Source organism: Dasypus novemcinctus, chromosome 12 (assembly GCF_030445035.2).
Source record: "Dasypus novemcinctus isolate mDasNov1 chromosome 12, mDasNov1.1.hap2, whole genome shotgun sequence".
In the NCBI taxonomy this organism is placed as follows: domain Eukaryota; kingdom Metazoa; phylum Chordata; class Mammalia; order Cingulata; family Dasypodidae; genus Dasypus; species Dasypus novemcinctus.
In genome coordinates, this window is record NC_080684.1 from 8404591 (window position 1) to 8426689 (window position 22099).

Below are 22099 nucleotides of genomic sequence, written 5' to 3' on the forward strand. Positions count from 1 at the left end.
AGAAAACATAGGGAAATATCTAAAGGATTTCATATGAGGCAATGAATTCTTAGACTTGACTGTGAAGGCATATGCAACCAAAGAAAAATAGATAAAGTAGACTTCATTAAAATTATTTTTTGTGTGTGCATCCAAGGACATTATCAAGAAGTCAAAATACAACAAACAAAAATGGGAGATGACAGGTGCAAACCATATGTACAATAAGGGTTTAATACCCAGAATATATAAAGAACTCCTACAACAAAACAGCAAAAAGGCAAACAACCCAACTAACAAATGGGTTGAATAGACATTGAAAAGACATTTCCCCAAAGAAGACTTGAATAGACATTTTTCCAAAGAAGATAAACAAATTCCTAATAACCAAATGAAAAGATGTTCAACATCTTTAGCCATTAAGATAATACAAATAACTGCAATGAGAAACTACTTCATACCCACTAGAATGGCTATTATTTTTTTAAAAATGGAAAATGACAAGTGCTGGCAAGAATGTAGAGAAATTGGAACATTAGTTCATTGTCAGTGGGAATGTAGAATGGTGCAGCCACTGTGAAAAACGGTTTGTTGACTCCTCAAATAGTAAAATATGGAACTACCATATGACCTGGCCATTCCACGTCTAGGTACATGTGCAAAAGAACTTCAATCATAGACTCCAACAGATATTTGTACCCCAATTTTCATAGCAGTATTATTTACAATAGCCAAAAAGTAAAAGCAACCTAAATGTATATTAGTAGATGAATGGATAAATGTATTATATATGTTTATATATAATACAATGGAATATATATATGTATATATAATACAATGGAATATTTGACTTAAAAAGGAATGAAATTCAGATATATGTCATTATGTGAATGAACCATGAAGATATCACATTGAATGAAGTATCAGACATAAAGGGACAGATTTTGTATGATTCCACTTATATGCAATAACTGAAAAATGCAAATTCATAGACAATACAGGACAGATTGACAAGGCTGGGCTGGGAGTAGGCAGAGGGGAAGGTAACATAATGAGTGTAGGTTTTCTGTTTGGGGTGATGGGAAAATTCTGGTAATGGATGGTGGTGAGGGTATTGTGAAAGTAATTAATCCCACTGAATAGTCTGCTTGGGGGCTGTTGAGATGGGAAGGTTTATGTTGTATATATGTTTACACATCAAAAGCAAAAAGAGTGACTAAAGAGACTGTGTCAATTAAATGCAATACATGATAATGGACTTGATCTAATAATGAAGGAGAAAAGGCCAAAAAGGACATTATTGGGGCACATGAAAAAATGTGAACTTGATAACTGTAAATGTGATAAATGTGAACTTGAACTTGATAACTGTACTTAAGGTAAATACGTAAGTGAATAACTTTATTCTTAGGAATTGTACTTGAAACCATTAAGTGTTCAAGGAGCATAATGCACAGAACCTACTCTCAAGTGTTTAGAAAATAGATACACAAACAGATAGGCAGCAGAAAGATACATGGTGTGAGAGTTTGGGATTATTTTTGTGAATACCAAAAAAGAGAAAGATTAATTTGTAAAGTGATCTATTCCTTTGGGTGTGACACCCTTTTCTGCATTAAATTCAAAGGATTTAAGTTCACTTGATAAAACAATTTAGGGCTTTTGATTTGACCATTTCAGCAGAGCATGACTTAGGTTGAATCCCCACCCCCTTGGTGGGCTGATATAAATGGACACTCACTCAAGAAGACACACGGGAAGAGAAAGAGCTACATCATTTTGATCCTGGGGCCCTGGGGATAGATGAGCCGTTTGCCTGATAGTTTGCAGTTGATATAGAAAGCCTGAAAAGACATGAGCCCTATTCCAAGAGAGAGGAAGCCCTGAGAGATATGCCCTATGCCAGCCTACAGCTGTCATCAGAAAGAAGCTGGGCACACAGAACCCGAAGAGGAAAATGAAGCCTGGGAAAGGAGAGGCCAGCCAGGGATCAGCCGCCATTTTGCTTTTCAACATGGGGCAACTGACTTTGGTGAGGAAGCAACCTTGAGTTGGACTCTTTAGGGTCTTGTGACTGTGAGCTTTTACCCCAAATAAATACCCTTTATAAAAGTAAAGGGATTTCTGGTACTTTGCATCAGTACCCTTCTGGCAGACTAATACAGAATTTGGTACCTGGAGAGTGGTATACAATCTGATGCAATTACCAAAAATCCTGGAACAGTTTTATAAATGACTAAGGGATTTTTTTGGAGGAATTGTGAGATACATGATGGAAAAGGATTGCTTTGAAGAGACTGTTTGCAGGAATATGGCCCCTAAAGTTCTTTCTGATAAGGCCTTAGAAGGAAATGAAACTATTATTGGAAACTGGAGGAAAGGCGAGCCATGTTTTAAAATCGCAGAGAACTTAGCAAGATTAACTCCTGGTGTTATATGAGAGGTAGAGTTTGAAAATGGCAAGCCTGGGCATTAGCTGAAGACCTCTTCATAGCAAATTTGGGACATGTGGCCTTGCTTCTCCTTGTAGTGTAGAATAAAATGCAAGACAAAAAAGATAAGCTGAGAACTGAATTGTTGGGCACAAAGAAAGCAGAAACTGATTCCAGAAATTCCAAACCTCTGGAAATCAAGCCCCCAGACAATAATGCCCCATTTGAGGAATTAACTAAACTTGGAACCTGTAAGACAGTATTGAAAATGAAGTTATCTAGGAAAGACTTGTGGAAAATCTTACTGTCTGATGGCTTGGACCCCTGTCTGCTGCATGCTAAACAAACAAGATTTTTGCGAGATCTGTGTGAACAAAACCACTGTCAGTCTGGACTGAAAAGGACATGGAGGGGAGAGGTGGAAGGGAAAGCAGGTTTAGGGGAAAACCATGGAAGCTGGGGTCTGGAATTAGGACATCTCCTTGGGCCGAGAGCTGAACCCCTCCCATGTGTACAGAGAGGGCGAGTTTGACCCAGCATTTTAAGAGGATGTTCCAGCCCACTGTTCAGGGAGAGTTTTGTTGCCCCAGGTACAAAAAGGGTAAAGCACATTCCCCAAGGATTGGGGAGAGTGAGGCCAACACCCCATAGGTCTGAGAGGAGTGGGCCCATTCCCCATAGGTTAGGGAGGGCCAGGTCGGCATGTCACTGTTCTGCGGAGGTTTGGACCATATGCCAGAGTTAGGGAGAATGTTGCCACCACTTCATTGTAAAGGGGGCTGAGACTCTACCCCAGAGATTGGGCAAAGTGTTGCCATCACCCCAATGCTCTTGGAGGGTGAGGTCTGGTACTCGGCTGCCACCCAGATGCTTGATGAGGGTGAAAAAAAAATGGCCGTTGGGCAAGCCTGTGGTAAGGGTTAGTCCCCATGTGGCCCCACGGATGAGAAGAATCCAATATCTTAAAATTGACTCTCAGATTTTGAAATCTAATGGAGTGTGCCCTGCAGGTTTTCAGAACAGTTGGGGGCCCTTGGTGTATGTTTCCCTCCCAAATTCTTCTTGTGTTAATGCAAATGTTTATTCTATGTCTGTGACTCATTTGTATATTAGAAGCAGATAATTTGCTTTGTAAGTTTCATAGGTCTACAGCCAGGGGTACTTTGCCCCCAAACAATCTATTTCTATAACTGATTTTGATATGCTTTTTTACTTAGCATTGCTAAAATGAGTTAAGGTTCTTGGGAATATTGTAATATCTTTTTGGGACTCAAAGTGTTGGTAGAATGTGACAGTTTGGTATTGTTTTTGTGAATCCCCAAAAGAGAAAGATTCTGTTTGTAAACTAATCTATTCCTCTGGTGTGACACCCTTTGTGTTAAATTCAAAGGATTTAAGTTTACTCGATAAAATCAATTTAGAGCTTTTGATTTGACCACACCAGGAAAGTGAGACTCGGGATGAGTCCCCACCCCCTTGGTGGGCTGATATAAACAGGCACTTGCTAAAGAAGACATGTGTAAGAGGAGAGCTCTATCATGTTTGACCTTGGAGCTTGGAGAGAGCTGAGCCATTCTCTTGATAGTTTGCAGCTGATATAGAAAGCCCAGAAAGATAGGAGCCCTGTGCTGAGAGAGAGGAAGCCCTATATGAGCTTGTAGCTGAAATTGGGAAGAAGCTGGGCCCACGGAACTTTAAGAGGAGAGGAAGCCTGGGAAAGGGGAGACCCCTCAGAGATGGTGGCCATCTTGCTTCAACACATGGCAACTGACTTTGGTGAGGAAGCAACCTTGAGCTGGGCTCTTTAGGGCCTTGTAATTGTAAGTTTTTACTCCAGATAAATACCCTTTATAAAAGCCCACAGATTTCTGGTACTTTGCATCAGCACCCCTTTGGGAGACTAATACAAATGGTTAAATAGAATAATTCAGTAATTGTGGCAAAATGTTAAAAGCAGGTGGTTCTGGGTAATTGATGGAGGAGTATGTTGTAGTTCTTGGTATGGATTTTGTATTATTTTTACAGCTCTCCTTAAGTTTGAAATTATTTCAAAATAAAACCTTTTAAATAAATAAGTAAATACCAAAAAATGCTCCATAGGTGGCTTTAATAGTATTTTAGACACAGATAAAGACCAATTAATGAACTGGAAGATGTCAAAAGAAATTATCTAGACTATATCATGGCTAGAAAAATAGATGGAAAACATAAACTGAGTAGTAGAAAGACTTGTATGGTGGGGCATATATGCCCAGTATATATCGGATTAGAGTAGCAGAGAAAGAGGACATAATTGGGAAGAGGTAACATTTGAAGAGATAAAATGCTGAGCATTAGCTAGAACTGATGAAAACATATCAATCCATATCAGGATAAATTTTAAAACTTCATATAACCCACCCAATTGAAAATGCCGGGCATCCAAGATGAAGGCATGGCTTGTTCTTAGAAACATAATATTGAATGAGAAATGAAAAACACAAAGGATATACACAGTATATTTATGTTCTTCGGAAGCCGAAAAGGAATACTAAACTATTGTTTACGGATACTTGATAAAGCTATAAAGAAAGGAAGGAAATGATAATTCCTAATGTTTAGATAGTAATTATCTCTATAAAGAAGGAAAGGAATAATTATGATCAAGAAGCAAGCAGGTAGAGGATTCTGGGATCCTGGAAAATATTCCATTTCTTGCCCTGACTTGTGGCTAAGTGGACATTTGTTCTAGTTATATACATTTCTTTAAACATTATGCTTTATGCATTCATTCATGTATAGTCTATTAATACGTCTCAATTAAAATGAAACATACAGTTTACTACCATTGAATGAAGAAAAAATGTTCTTAAAACACTTGTTAAAACATTTCCCAATTGTCTACGGGTCTTTTTCTCTATTCAGTTCTAATTTGTGATTTTCTAAGCCTGTCAATTATAAGAAAGGCATATTAAATGGACCATAGATAATGAAATAAATCACTCATTTCTATTTAAAATCACTACAACATACCTTATCCAGTTCTAACTTTACAATTAAGACTATATATATCATATCTCTGAAATCTTAAGCTTAATTTTTGGGATATTATGACATGCTGAGGGTTAAAGAAGAGAAGCAAGTTTGGTGTAGATGATTACCTAATTTTTGACTTGTTTATTTAAACTTCTTATAAAACATACAGATGGAAATGTCCACCAGGCCATAGTGATTGCTGATCCATACACAGAAGAGATTTTTGGGTCATGGGTAGATTTGTAAGATATCTGTTGAGAGGCCATAGTTTTAAACTATGATCAATGCCGAGGGCACATTGAGAAAAGAGTTCTTCGACTAGTAATTTGGGAAATGTGTAATTTGGAAGTGATGGGTAAGGACAGAGGCTTACAAGGAGGTAAAGAAGGAGATAAATGATAGAATCAAAAGTCGCAGAAAATCATGGAGAATCTATTTGAACTGAGTGAAGCAAATGAATTTGGTGTGAAGCAGTAGGCGGCGGTTTTTGAGAGGACAATTTGTAGAGTGGAAGGGCGTGAAAGGCTGGCAGTAGTGGATAAAAGCATATTTCCAATTAATTAGATTGGAAAGGCAGCAATGACTGTTAAGAAGTAGAAGAAAGTTGGAAAGAAGGAGCTGATACCATTAACTGTGGGGATAGTTATGTAGGACAAATTATAGAGTGACTTTTAAAAATATGATTTAGGATTGAGCAAAAGAAACGATTTCAATGATGCGAATAGAGAAGACACAGCCATAAAGATGTTGTAAGGAATGTGACTTGCTGCAGACTCCATTATGAAGAGAATTTCAAATCCCTCTTAACATTTTATTCAGGGAATTTGAAAAGACAGCTCTAAGTACAAGTAAGCTCTAATGCGTCTACAATATCCTGCTTAGAACCCTCATAACATTTCTTGCTTACTGTCTTATAAAGGCACTATCTGAAAGTCCACTACAACTTTTGTCAGTTTCTTCAGCCTATGAAATAGTACACCCAGAAAATACTGAGAAGTTCAATTGGAGAATATACTGTAGAAAATTATCATTCATATTTATGCTAACTATTTTTTTCAAGTCTTGAGTAATCATTCAGCTTTCAAATAAAATTTTCAAATATATGTAAAATAGCAATTTTTTTTGGATTCTTATTCCACAATCAAAAAAAAAATACTGTTTAGCATTTTCTGTATTTCCTTCTGGTAAAATTTAATTGAGAAAAACTATCTTGCCCATAGTGATGCTATTGTTCTTTTAACTGTCAACCTTTTCTCTGAAAGTGAATCAGTAAGTATACAGACACTTACGCCACATCCTTTTAAATCAAGGAGGAAATATTTGACTATTGTTCCTTTTGTTGGATATGCTTTTAAGCTATGTACAGCAGTTATGCAGTATGTTTTAGTATTAATAGCTGATTTTTATCCAATTGATTTACCATTACAAGAGACTTAAAATGCTAAATCTCCTTGTATGAACAAACTACCTAATAAGAATTTCCAGAACAAAATTGAGACAACTTCCTGGAAAAAAAAAAAGTTAAGAACCTTAATTAACATTTGCTTAACTGACACTATTATTCCCTTTTAAAAATCTATATACTTAAATGCTGTTGATCATGATACTTTGAACAAGAATCAAACAAATGTGATTTGAATTATCAGGTTCTTAATAATCTTCAACAATTCTTCACTAATCTGATAATTTTCATGAAACTTAAAATCAAACCTCATAGAAAGGTCACAAATATATAGTATACTGACATTTTTCATTGTAATCTTTACTTTCAGCTTCACTGTTATTGTTATAGTGAAATAGTTCTAAGAAATATCATTTAAATGCTGACAATTTTTCACTATAAGGCAACTTCAAGCTAACTGCTCTTAAAGCATTTTCCCCTTTTATTGATTCACTGGGTGTGTATTTGTCTTCCCTACTGAACTATAAGTTTTAGCAGTTTTTTAAAATGTAAAATGCTTTAATTAAACGGATTTCAAGTAAGTCCTCAAAAAGCAATTGCTGACTAGTATTGCATTGTATGTAGACACCCCATTTTGTTTATCCATTCTTTGATTGAGGGACACTTTGGTAGCGTTCTTCTTTTGGAAATTGTGTTAAAGCTGCCACTATGAGCATCAGTGTGCAAATATCTGTTCGAGAACCTGATTTCAGTTCTTGGGGGTATATAACTAGGGGTGGGATTGCCAGGTTATATGGTAAGTCTACACTTAGCTTTCTGAGGAAACTCTATGGACTAATGTTAATGCTACACTTATAAAAATGTGCTTTCATCATTTGTAACAAATATTCCACACCTTGAAATTTGGTCATCGAAACTATGGATTTGGCTCTTCATTCTTCAGGTCCACCTGACTATTACCAGATTTCTTTAATTGTCCTTCCTCTCGTCCTCCCTCCACACAGGCTAAACCTTTTCCTTTTAGATCCTGAGTTGAACTTCTTCCACTCTATAATACCTAGACGTACAGTTATATAAATGGAATCTTCTATTTAGTTATATTTTTGTCCTAAAACCTTCTTTTTTTCTGATGTTCTCATTTTCATATATCTTCTTGTTATTTACATGTCTGATTATAAAGTTTATGGTAAAAAAAATATATATATATATATCTTTGGAGTATTGTGTATCCTTACGAATAATGATATTGCTACTATAATCAGTGTATTTATATGTTTTTGTCTGCTTATATCTATACCTTTATCTAGATGAGTTACATATTTCTCTAAGGAAATACCTATTAGCATATCGATAAAAAAGAGCCCTTTGTTTCAAAGAAGGCTAAGGTTTAAAACCCATTTCATTGTTAAGGGAGCGACTACAATATTTAATCACAGTATTTGAGTTTCTTAAGGCATTAAGACTTCTGCAATGATTAACAGGGTACAGATAAATGTATCATCAGCATATTTGGTTTTTAATCCTGGAACTTTTAGTTCCTGGCTTTACTGTTTGCCCAGGGCGGCAAGAAGGCATGGTCTGGGCTTGGCGTGAGCTGGGCTTGGTCCAAGATAGAAGATGTCACAGAAATAAGACACTAAATTGACTTGAAACGGATCTCATCTTTGGCATGCTGTGATATTTACCTATGATCTTTCATCATGGAGTTTACCACACCTAGCCCGTGACGAGAGACAGGGGTCTGAATGGGTATAAAAACTCGAGGTCGCACGTCCCTTGTGGACTTGCTTCTCCAGGATGACTGGTCTCTCTTTCTAGGTCCCAAATCACCGCCATGAAGCTGACCTTTTTGTTCTTGGTTGTGGCGCTTTGCACCTTATGCAAAGGTAAGGGGTAATTTAAACAATCCCTAAGGTAATGGAACTATGTATGTAATTGCTTAGATTTTTAGTATTCTCTGCTTCAAACATTTTCTCCATGGGAACATGTAAGAAAATTGGATTTTCATCAACTTTTTAGAAATAGTGGCTATTTCTATAGATATAGAAGGATACATGCAGTATTTTTTGTTTCTCACTTTCATCGGTTTAGCCTTCTGATGACTGTATTCTGAGCTCACATCCATATTGATTATGAAGATTCACACTGGTAATACAGCTTTCAGAAATAATGAAAGCATTGACAATTACAAGGCTGACTCAGCAAAAAAAAATAATTCTTAAAGAACACAGTTCTTAAATGAACAACTTTCCTGGTTAATTCAGAGAGTCAGTGAATAAATATCTTAAAATAATTGCAAGGGAGGGCATCATTAATTGTCCTAAAAATCAAAGCTGAGCAAAATGAAAGAGTCTTTAGAAACAAATACATTTCCAACTTTTGACTTCTACTCCTGAAAAGGGCAGGAAAAATAACTTTACTCAAAGACAAGGGGAAAAATCTGAAGAAGGGAGGACATTTGTTCTACATTTAAACTTAAAAATCCATTTTCTAAATTTGGGGTTAGGGCACAAGGCCCTCATTTTACTTTTCTATGTGAACCCAGAATATAGAGTATGACGAATATTAACTGTGATTGAGAGAAAACATTTCTGTCCTTAACCTACCTACCTGGGAAATTTGATAGACCATTAGAAAATAATTTCTTCAGGTAATGATAACTTTCTTTATCTTACGTAGTGCTTTAACAATGTTCTTTGCTTTTACCCTGTATAAATGCATTTCTTATTTCTTAGGTAGTAGAGCAAAGAACATATTAACTTTCAAAGCATTAAATGATATCACATCATAATAAAATATAGTTTACCCATTTAAACATATTAATATTGGAAAATATTTCTAAAGTAAATTCTTAGATATCCATGGGAATGAGCAGGAGTATTTTGATAGGATTTTTATGGGTTTGGTGATTTGTCAATAAAATTCAAAGATTTTATGTATTTTTTTATGAAGTTGTGATGGGAATTAGGAAAATCTAAAAAGCTGCTCTTTGCAGAAATTTCAGGTGCCTTAGTTGAAACTAATTTTTGTTAATCAGTGAAGATTTTGTTCTAAATACAGACTCCATTATCAGTAGATTACAGGGTTGGTAAAGGCAGATTTTTTTTTGGTGGCAGCTATATAACTAATTAGGAGAAAAGTTTGTACTATTTAATCAGCCATACGGTACAGAAAGAAAGAAAAGAAAAGAAAACAGTTCCCTGTCTGGAAAAAAGTTTAGGGATAAGAGATATTGATACTATACAAAATAGAGAGAGATTATCAATTCTTGTTTTTTCCCCAGGTTCTTCCACATTCTTATCAGTATAATCTGAGCAATTAATCAGTATAATTAGAGCAATTTTTTGGTCTAATTCACTGCTTATAAACATATAAACCAGTAAGTGTGTAGGGGAATTATAATAAGGTAAAATTTAGGTCAGAAAATATACTTCAGAACAATAAATGTGATAAATTTTGATAATATGAAAAAGATATAAACTGCTGATTAATATTGCTCTGTGGGTTCAATTTATTTGGCCATATACATTTCCAAAAATTATTTGACATTGAAAATTTTGATTTTGAGCATTTTGATATTTAAATCTATGTACTTGCGTCTTATTAAATAAGAAAGCTCCTCATAATAAATCGATATTGAAATATCACAACTGCTACATATAAAAGTATTGTATTTTAAAGGATAATGGAAACAAGAAGCATATTATTTTCATTGTCTTTAAAAATATGCTATAGAGCAAGTGTAAAATGGCCTAATAGTTACTGCTTTTCTCTCTCTCTCTTTTTTTTAATAGATGGGGAAGCCCTGTTTTACAAACAAAAACCAGGTCAGTATCTTTTAAGAACAAATATTTACTTTGAGATACCAAGGTATGTTCTGGTATCTGCTTTTGGAAAACAGAAAATTAATATATTCCATATATACTTAATTTTGTGACTTAAACTGCCATGGATTCTCATTTTTCCTCATGATTATTAACTCTTCAAGGACAGGGTTTTGGTTTATGCTGTTTACTTTGTATCCATAATGCCAAAAACTGTGGGTGCCACATAGTGTCCCTTCCTTTTTAATTTTTTCCTTTTTTAGGAGGTACTGGGGCTTGAACCCAGGGCCTTGTACATGGGAAGCAGGTGCTCAACCACTGAGCTACACTGGCTTCCCAATGGGCACTTATTTTTTCATTTGTTTGTTTTGTTTTTAGGAGGTACCAGGGATCCAACCCCGGACCTCGTACGTTGGAAGTGGGAGCTCAGCCATTTGAGCAACCTCTGCTCCCCTATGTTTGTTTTAAATTAATGAAATTACCCGTGGCCGTTGATAGGTGGTTTGTTCTGCATAAAGTAATTTCCTATATGAAAGTCACCAAATCCTTTGCAATGTAAACTTTTTGATATGAATCACAGATACCCTTCATCCTTACCCAAGGGACAAGCAGATTTAAAAGATTAAATCATAGTTTAATCTTCCGTTGGAGAACACCAAAACGAATGCCAATGAGTGACTCCTGTATCATATAGTGATGCCCTCAGGGTCTACTGATGTGTGCACAACCGTTTATCTCTACTCCACGGATGGTTTCTGAGTTTCTGTGTTTGCGTTTGATTTGCTTTCTGTTTCTTCACGTCTGTTCAACGAGTTGTTCTATATCCCGAGGGAATCACTGTGTCTGCTCTTAGCACCCGGCCCCATTCTTACATTCTTATTGAAGGGTGTCAGTCTTCTGGGATGAGCACATCATCCCTCCAAGCCCATTAGACTTACCTGGGGTAAGGCAGTGCACTCTGAGCGAGGGCCCGAGGAGTTTTTCTGATGGTTAAGCACAGGTTTTGTGACATCCCTATTTGCTGTCAGAGGATTTGGGGATAGTTAAAATTTACCAGGTATTTTACCTTTAATGGGGGAAGTTACATTAAAATTTTTCTCTAGTAACAATTACATTAAGTATGTCAAAACCATAACTATAAGCCATTTCTTCCTAGTCTTTTGGCTAACTACACACAGGCATGATTTTGACAACAATTAGAATAAAGAAAACCCTTTAACTACCTCTGATTGCTGTATTGCCTTAATTTTTGCCCTTGTCTGCTGGATAATTTTGTTGTCCATAGTCTTGGATTTTCCAATACAGTTAATTTCAAGACGTTTATCTATTATTGGATTATGGGTCTTGAACTTTTTATTGGGATATTGTAGTCCTTTTCGATTTAGGAAATTTGTGAATATTTTAGACCATAAATAGTAATAATAAACTTTAATTAGTTAAGACCCCCAGTGAAAATGTTACTTAAAATGTTTTTGAGGTTTCTTGAAACCTCAAAGAAGGTTGATTGAATATGCAACCAACATGCAAATGTGCGCAAAAGTATATTGACATTGATAATACTATTCCATAGTTCTTGAGAAAATTCTTTGGAAGACCAATGCCTTGAAGTATTTGATAAAATTGTTTTTATCTTAAAATCTAAACTTCATAACAATAAGTATGCTTGTATGTAAATTAGCCTTTTTGTTGTACTTTTATTACGAGTTTTTGACATACATATACTATGCTTGACAAACCTGTATGTTTACAAGCCGTTGATTTTAATATCTAAAAAAATTTACCTTGATTCACAATAACAATCATTTAAATCATTGCTAGGTTGCATTTACATGGCTTTTGGTATCAAGTTGTCAATTATTAATTGTAGGCATTTGGTTGAAATTGAGAAAATCTTATTTATCTGGCCATTTTTGTCACACAAAAATAGTTTCGGTAAAATTTGTGCCTTTCAGGAACAAAATAAAATCAGTGCTTTGACGCCCTTTTCAGTCAAACACAAACGATTCAATCCTGTTTAATTTGCTGAGTTCTAATGATGCATCTGGACCACGCTCCAGATTGGGAGAACTGGCCGGAACCCTTCTCCTGCGTGGGGTTTTCTGGATGGGTGTAACTACAACTTGGTGAATGGTTAATTACCACACTCAGCCTGAGTACTGCAGCCAGTGAGCTTATCTGGGGGAAAGCCTTCCAAGGACAATCTAATCTAATCAAGATGAATTTTTTTATTGGCAAATTCTGCCAATCAGAGGTGCCCCTAATAACAGCAATTCTCCTGCTTCTTTCTTTAGGTGGTAAAATAGCTGAAAGCAGATCAGGTAAGTTACTTTTGGTGTCTTTATACTGTTTATTCTGAAAAAACAATAGGACCGCAGTGCTTCTCTTCAGAGGAAGGGCATATCTCCCCTGGCAAAAATCCTTAAAACATTAAAAATGAGATGTCCCTCATTGTAATAAACAAAAAACTTTGGTGTGTTTTGGTATAATAAGGGCCAGACATTCTAATATTTAATCAATATATATAAAGGTAGTGAAATTTGAAATGGAAAATTGCTCTGGTGACTTATTTTTCTAAAATTTCTTAAACATATAAGAGAAATGAATAGTCAAGGTTTTTTCTTACCTATGTTTTTCCTAAAAGAGCATGCTTTTATTTGTATTCTAAGATTAATTCCTTAGTGATCTACTTTAATTAAAGTAGATCCAAGCCCCAAAAGTTTTAATACAGATTCTTTGGGTAACTGAATATCACTGAATATTTTCCATTTGTTCCCCTACCAACCAAAATGACAAATGATCTCCAGCAGAGCAACTAAACTGATGTGATGGAATTTTTCTTGATTCCAACAGTAGGGCTTTTGTTAATACCAATATAGATTCAATTTGATTTGGTCTAATATACACAGCAATCAAAATAGCCCAGATCATTTTTATGTGCTTTTCTTATAGGACATGTTATATCCCTGTCTCTTTCCACAATAAATAGAATAAAATATAATAGGAAAATAGAAAATAAAATATTTTCCTATTATATTTTACTTGAGGTAAAACATAAACTGAGATAAAGTAGCAGTCCAGTTGTCTCACGAAGACCCCAAATCACGTAATTGTAACTATGGACCAGGGTTACTAGAACCCGTCATAAAGACATACTACACAAGGGTTTCTCTACTTCCAAATGTACAAAATCGGATTCTTTCTTAGAATGAAGAGGGGCATATGTGGGCTCCTAGATGCCCACCTTCAAAAAATTAGAGTTGGGCTGTGGGAGCACACCAGACTCGATAGTTCTCTGAAAATCCTCTGAAATCAGGAGGAACTGACTTCATTCCTGTGTCTCTCAGGGAATCCTCCAGCTCTTCAATATAATTTAGGAGAAACTTGAGGGTCTCTAAGGCTAGGACTGCAGTAGGTGAATAAAAACACCAAGCAATTTCCAAGCAACCACTTAACCAGCCAACACAAAATTGGGCAAACTCCAGAGTAATATTATCCTTATAATCTTCAGTCCTCAGTGAATTTGAGACACATATTTGCGAAAAGAATCCACACACAGGCCCTACAAGGCTTTACAGTTTTTGATTTTCTTCAGTTTTACAGATGACATGACTCATTTGTTCCCATTAATTTTAAAACCCTCCCCTCCACATATTTTTCCCTTGTTTACCTCTCTTATCCAGCAGTTTTTCTCCATGGTCTGGGACTGGGAGAGGAGAACTATGTTTATTTCTCTTTTCTATTCCTTACTATGGTCCGAAGTATAAGGTTACCTTTCAAAAAACTGTGCAAACTGGATGCAAAATATGGTATGACTTTAATATGACAGTAATATAGTTTAGCTACCTTTAAGTTCTGAGATAGATCAACATTTTATTTTTCTTTACGCATTGTATAGGCAGTCTGTCTATAAGCCAGGGAAAAGCAGGATATATCAGTTTTAAGAGAAAGGGGTTTTGTGGCAGATTTGACTAACCGTGTGATCTTGGAAAGTTAGTGAACCCTTTCTGAGCATCATTTTCCTTGTCTATACGTGGGGCATAATAATAGTATTCTACTTCATTGGATAGTCATGACCATAGAAAAGATAAGGCAAGTCAGGTGCAGTTACAGAGTTAGATGTGGTCTGAACGCTGTACGTACTGGCCGTTATTACTAGTGATCTCCAAGACTATCTGTTTTGGAGCAAGTGTCCTATAATAAAAATAAAAGGGATAAAATAGTTAATAAAAAAAAATTCAGAGGGAACGGTCTCACAAAAAGAAGCTCTACTATATCTGTGGATGATAAGGATAGTGAACACTCATGGCAAATTAAATAAATGAAATGAAATGTTACCTGCATGAGTTTGATGTGATGTTTGGTCATGAAAATTAGAATTGATTAAAAGATAGCATCTTTCCCAATTGGATACTTACCATATGCCAGACACTGCTAAATGCTTTCATCTTATTTAATTCTCATAACCATAATATGAAGGGTATATTGTTTTATCATCATTAGTATGTAATCCTTATTTTATCGTTAAAGAAACTCTATTTCAGAAGTGTTAAATATTTATCCAAGGACAGGTCAGGGCAAAAGTATAAATGTAGGGCAACACAGCATCTCTCTAAATGTCTTAAAAAGTACAAATAAAATGAACAAAATGTTAAATAACCTGTGCTTTTCTCCTACCTTGACTAAATGTACCTTCATTACAACCTGGGAGGCAGAATTTTCGTTGGTGCTCAAAGCAAGTATGGAGGTGGCTGCGCCTCCCCCGTTCCTATCTCCCGGATCTTTCCTCCCATGGCTCCATTCACTTCTCCAGAAAACTGCCAGCTCCTGGTCATCCCTTAGCCTGGGGGTTCTTGTCCCTGAACCGTGGTATAACTTGGGAAGACGGTCGTGGGAAACGCATCCACACAGACCCTGGCCAGGGCTTGGGGCTGCAGTGCCCTCAAGACTTGCGTGTGGTCCAGAATGGGGGTGGCCCAAGCTCTGGGTGGGCATGGCCCCTCAGCTCCCTCCCTGCACCTTTCCCTCTGAGGAGGGCCAGCGTGGACCTGTGTGGCTCAGAGCAGGAATCCTTCTGGCCTAGGGGTAAGAGAGGGACTGTCCACGGATACTCCTACTGCAACCTGGGAGCCCAGATGGGTTTGATTCACAAGCCCACACTCCTTCCACCATGAAACACTGCCTGCTTCCTTCTGCTTTGCCACAAAACTAAAATATTAGGTGAAGGTACAGTTCTAAAATTACATCAGGAAAGAATGATAGTGGGAGAAAGGGTAAAAAAGGAAAGGAGAAAGAAAGAATATGTAGGAGGGAAGAATAGCTAGAGGAAAAGAAGAGACAGGGAGGGGAAAATGGTCTGTATGGAGGAGAGTGGCATATGAAATAGTGCTTTGAGTTTTACTTATTAACAGTTATATTAATTGACTATACCTGATTTAAATACTTGTATCCCTCCTAAACTAAACATCTATAAGTAAATATTATAATTTCGTAATATCATAAATTTTAGACTAATAGACTAGTTCTATTTTGACTACTGTCAAAATCACATTAACATTTTATTATTGTATACTGTCTACTTTAGAAAAAATACAAATCTATTTGCCAGAACCATGGCAAATGGCAAAGAATTCCAAGAGTAGTCTTCAAATTTTACTTCAAATCATGCACTTCTTTTTCTTGACTATTTGGTGACCAAAATATATGCCTTCCACAATTTTACAGGAATGTTGCAATTATTAAGAAATTATTTCTTCTAAAGTACTTTAATTTTATTAGCGATATTTTAAAAATATAAGTGATATGGCAGAAAGTGCAATATACCTCATATAGTAACGTATATAGTACTCAGAGAAGTAATTATTGTTGATTGCATTTGTTTAATAAATACTAATTGAATGACATATATAGTTCCAACACCGTTCTAGATATCTTAGATGTCTTAGATATCCCTGGGATACTTCATGGAATAAAAGAGACAAAACCCCACAAAAACCCACTATTAAATGACAAAAGTGACAAAACAAACTCTTGAACATAAGGAGTTTAAATTATAGGAGAGGGAAATGGGGATCAAGATGGTGGAGTGAGACGCTTCAAGTCTCCATCCCTCCACAGAAGCTTTAAACAACCAGCAAGAGCTGACAGAAACATTTTTCTCAAAGCTCCACAAAACAGGTAATGGACTGCAGTAACAGGGTGTGCGCTGAACCAAGAAAATGATCATTAAAGGTCACTTAAAAGCAGTAGGATCTCCTGGTCCTGGCTGGCCTCACCATCAGCAGTTTGGCACAGAGTGACCCGTGCTCCCAGTCCAGAACCCTGGTCCAGCTTCCGGAGGGATCAGGGTCATCCTGACACAGGCTGGGAGCTTGAATGTCTGGAACAATCTGTCTCGTGGTGGTCTGAGGGAAGTGTCATCTTAGAACTTAGCCTGGTGTAGAGAGCAGCTCACAGAGCTCTCCTCCAGAACGCTGTGGGAGAGCAGAGAAGTCGTGCTGCCTGGGCAGGGGTCTGCTGTTTGTAGGACAGACAGTGGAGTACCTGGGAATGTGGAGAAACTGTTTCCTAGGACGTTTGTATCAGTGCAAATGGGGGACGTCCTAGGGCCACATTCACATGTCCAAAACTCAGACAAGATGTATGTGCAGACAGCACCAGGGAGGCCTCTTTGCTTTGACCTGAAGTTCTTCTCTACACTCATTTTATGGTATGGCTGTAGGAATATGTCTGAAAGAGAGCACTTATATCGGTCAATCTAAAGACTGGGAAAGGGGGTTCCTCCCTTCCTTCCCTCCCTCTTTTCTTTTCTTTTCTTTTCTTTTCTTTTCTTTTCTTTTCTTTTCTTTTCTTTTCTTTTCTTTTCTTTCTTTTCTTTTCTTTCCTACTCCTTCCTCTTCCTCTTCTATCCTTTGTTAGCTCCTGATATTTATGGAAAATTTTGTCTTACCATTAGCTGGATACAACCTTAAGAAACAGATGCCTCAGAATCTAAATTCCAGCAATAATACATTAAAATATAAAAGTGTCCAGGTTTTGGTTAAAGATTACAAAATATACTAAGTGATAGGAATTGATGGTCAAGGTAAAGGACAAGATTAAAACATTAGAAACCATCAAGGAGAAGGACCAGACTTGGAACATACCAGACAAAGACTTTTAAAAACTGGTCCTAAATATACTCAAAGAGCTAAAGGAAAACAGAGACAAAGACCTAAAGGAAATCAGGAAAATGATAGATGAATATAAAGAGAATACCAATATAAATGAAATCAGGAAAATGATAGATGAATATAAAGAGAATAGAGACTTAAGATTTAGGAATCCCATTAGTAAATCTTAACAACACTCTTCTTTCTTTCTTGAGGATGGAGAACCATGAAGAGAAGAGATAGATATGGTGGTTAAATCAATCAGGAACATATGTTGTTGCAAGTGCAGCCATAACCATGAGGCTTATATAAAATAAAATGTGTGTTTTTGTAGCGTTACAAAATTATATTCTGTATTACCAAATTGTTTTCAAATAAAATTTTCTGTTATTCATATTAGGTGGATTTTTGTTCAGTAGTCAATCCTTTGGTGGCTCAGTCAGAAGAAAGAAATCTGTTGGTTCACTCCTTGACAATGGATTTAGTGCTCCGGGGGAGAATGACCGCAAGCTGCGAGAACGCCGGGATACTGATAGTTTAGAGTTGGAAGACACTCCAGAAGGTACATTTAGAGATGATATGCTCACCGAGGAAGCAAGTGCTTTTTTTCATTTGGGAGAGTCTGATAATCTTTGTTTTATTTACAATAAATGACCTCAACGGCAATAGTGGGGAATCGAGAGGCATGAATTCCAGTCCCAATGAGAGTGATGGATTCTATTTTCAGAGAATTTTGGCAGTGATGTTTATATTAAATTAAAATTTTCTTGATAATTGTAATTTCCTCTTGTTATCTTTCTATCTGGCACTATTTTAACGAGGACCAAACATTTTATGACATTTCACTGCCTAAATTAATGACTTAAAAAGCTTTCTGGACCCAAATTTATTATAAGTATCTCCACTCATGTTTCTTTCTCTAATCATAATTCATTTTGTACACTAGGATCTTTCTTTAAGTTGCCTACTAAATTTGCTAATAATATGATAAAGCAGGAATTCTAAGCAGCTTGTGGCATACAACTCTGTTTTATATGAAGAAAAAAATTAAATTTCTTTAGATGGAACATGGCCTGTCTAATTCAATACATTTCTCCCCACTGGCCGACTCACACTTTTCCTTTACTTGCCTGGTTTCTGAAATAGCTATAGTTTGTACCGTCACAAAAATGGGAAAGAAAGAGATCTAGTGAAGAAAATGACGTCAATATATTTATTACATTAAAATTTAATTTTTGAGTCCATGCGATGACAGCTGAAAAGGGAGAAACAATTTTGAGTAAGAATGATGTTGAAATATTTTCCGTAGGGACACAAAATTTCCCTGTCTATCCAAGGAAATTTGTGATCGACAAGTTCAGTATGACTAATGAGTTAAGGGAAATATATTTGTTTTATGTCTTGTTTACAATAACCAGGTGTTGTTTCCTCGTGTTCTGGAGAACACAGTGAAACTTTATCTTCATTGGCCTCAGTGCCTCACTTTCCTTCTGGAGTTCTCTAAGCCCAGATGGTAAATTGATTGTCATGAACACCCCTGCCTACACTGTATGGATTTATATATAAGAATATATATGGAGGGGATATATTCAAAACTATGTTGTAGACCTAGTTCAAACAATGTACATAGATTAAGTTTTTGCATAGTATGAATATGCAGCTTTTCTCTGATAATAGTTATATTTTTGAATGGTAGATGACGATGAGTCAGCAGGTGATTCTGACAGTGGTGTCTCTGGTGGTTCGGAAGATGGCGCCGGGCTTTCCGATCAAAATGGATCGGGTAGTAGTTCATCAGGCCAAAATGGAGTTGGTGGAGAAGCAGTAAATGATGGATCGGCTGGCTCTGATCCTGCTGTCAGGGAAACAGGTATTCTTGTTTCTTAGTTTCTGATTTTGGCAGAAAAATCAATTAATTAGAAAAGCATGGATGAGTGATGTTGTTTTTACCAATATGGATTTTGTATCAGAGGAACTCATGAAAAGTTTTGTAAACTTTATGACTGGCTTTAAAAGGATCTGTGTTATCTTCAACAGAAATCAACAATTTAATGCCTTTAGTGAAGAGGAAAGTAGAGTTAAGACTTGCCTTGGACTCGGACTTGGAGTTGGTCTTGCACTTGGGAGGAAGAGACCCAGTGTCTAACTTGGTCTTCCCCACTAAATTGCTTTAAGAAAGTCATGTGAATTCTCTTGTTCTCAAGTTTTGTCATCCAGGATGGAAATTGGGGGCCCATATTTCTGTAAGATTTTATGGTGCTAACTTTTTGTACTCTGTAATTCATATTTGAACTGGCTTTCTTGAAAAAGAATGCCAGAAATAATGAATATTTTCAGTGTTTGGATAAATATTATCTAATAATCAGTAATTAAAGCCAGTGGAAAAAAGAGAAAGCCAGTAAAGTTCAATAAATCTAGATATTTTTGTGGCAGAGTGTCTTACCCTAAAAGATATGGAAATCAGTAAAAAGAGGAAGAATAGCAGTGGGCTCATTGGTGGTGAAGCCAAGGACCTTGGCTTTCATGCCAGTGGTTCAGACGTTCTGGTCCAGATTCTATTTTTAAAACTACAAATAATTTCCATTCTTTGTTTATTGCTCGTGGTAACATTTTAATTTTCAATTAAGTGGAGCACTTTCGTCCTTTGATTTTGGACTTGGTGAAAAGAAGGGTGAGTTTGGAATTAGTTTTGGTCATTCTGGCTCAAGTGGAGTTGGCATCAGTAGTCTTGAACAAAAAGGCATTGTTGAAAATGAAATAGGGAGTGTTGGAAAATCAAGACCCCACGATCTAGGTAATATTTAGGTTTTGTGCAGAAAAGTAAAGAAACAAAAATTTTTAGATACACCCTGGCGACAAACTTCTTTATTTGAGTAGATACCTCCGACATAAGAAGTGGAGATGAATTTAGTAGCAGTGCTTCAAAAGATTTGAGGTTTGGTCAAAAGGGAGTAGAAACCAGTAGACGTGATGAGAATGAAATGAGTGGTGGAAGACCTTCTGAGGAAAAATCCAATGGCTTTGGATCAGGTGACCTTGGATCAGGTATTCCAAGACCCATTTCTATGAAATTAAAATTAATTTAACTAAAAGGTTAAAAATTTTTCTTTTAAAACATTTAACAACTAGCTAATTAACTGACTAAGATTAATTTTTCAATGACATTTTGATTTTTCCATTATTTCGAACTGGGTCTTTGCTTTGGAATGCAGAGTGGAAAGGTAAAGAAGCATTTGGTTTGGGGGTTTTTGGTTTGAATCCATTTGGTGACCGTGGCATTAGTAGTAAAGTGGTTGAAGGAAATTGAGTGGGTGTCTCTGGAGGATCTATTTCCAGTGTTCCAGGTGTTGATATTCAATAATTGTTTAAATTTTTCTGAATCAAAGACTTATTGAATATACCTCATGAAAACCATTTTATATTCTGCAGATCATACTGGTGTGAGAAGAGAAGATAAATTTGTGATAAGTGTACTGAGAATTTGGGATTAAATTCAGGGGCATCTGGACAACAGGGATTTAGAATCAATGATGTTGGAGGGAAGGGAATCAGTGGCAGTAGATCTGCAAGGACCAGATTTAAAGGCCTTGGATCTAATGCCAGTGGCTCAGGTATCTGTAAAAGTCTCTGTTTCCAAGAAATTATAATGAATTTCAAGAATTCATCATTTTATTTAATACCATTTTTATTTCTCTGGTAGTGGAAAATAACTGGTCCTAGGGGAAAAGGGGGGTGAAGTGGAAATTAGTTCAAATCGATTTGGTGACAAGATCCTTAGTGAAAATGGAGTAAAAGATACTAGAGTATCTAATTCCACAGGTTTAGGTAATTATATCTAATTTCTGTGCATCTAAAATTCTGAAGAATAAAGTTTATTGATGTATATTCTGATGACAAATACTTTGTATTCTGTAGGCAATACCTGTGCAAGAAATGGCTATAATACTTTAGGTGAAATATCTGGAAATTCGGGATATGGTTTTGAGAAATTTGGTCAAAAGAAATTTGGAAGCAGTGGACCTGATTGGAGTGATAAGAGCAGCAGTGGACTTGGTGCCAGTAGAGCATTAGCCTAATCTTGGGCTCTGCCCTGGAGAAATAAAAATTGATTTCCCCTTTACACAATCAATTGCAGAACATTTTTATTACCCTGTGAACAGAAGAGACCTCATATTTTGATTTTAGATCAGGATGAAAGGATGGTGACACTGAATTTCATTTTGGAGATTTTGTTCAAATAAATTTGGTTTCAATGCCCATAGTGCAGTTGGAATAAAAGATATTAAAGAATCTCGTTCT

The 22099-nt window shown here is 36.2% G+C and overlaps 1 protein-coding gene across 14 annotated transcripts in view; it reads left to right on the plus strand.

Moving 5' to 3' along the window:
* The first annotated feature begins 8584 nt into the window (after positions 1–8584).
* Positions 8585–22099, plus strand: part of LOC131280552 (mucin-19) — a 129653-nt gene continuing 116138 nt past the window's right edge. For all 14 annotated transcript variants that reach the window (XM_071218763.1, XM_071218770.1, XM_071218766.1 and 11 more), the window contains exons 1-5: positions 8585–8714; positions 10623–10655; positions 12944–12970; positions 18201–18362; positions 19497–19670. In XM_071218763.1, the coding sequence (XP_071074864.1) occupies positions 8663–8714; positions 10623–10655; positions 12944–12970; positions 18201–18362; positions 19497–19670 (448 nt within the window). In that variant the 5' untranslated portion in view covers positions 8585–8662. The remainder of the gene's footprint in view (positions 8715–10622; positions 10656–12943; positions 12971–18200; positions 18363–19496; positions 19671–22099) is intronic.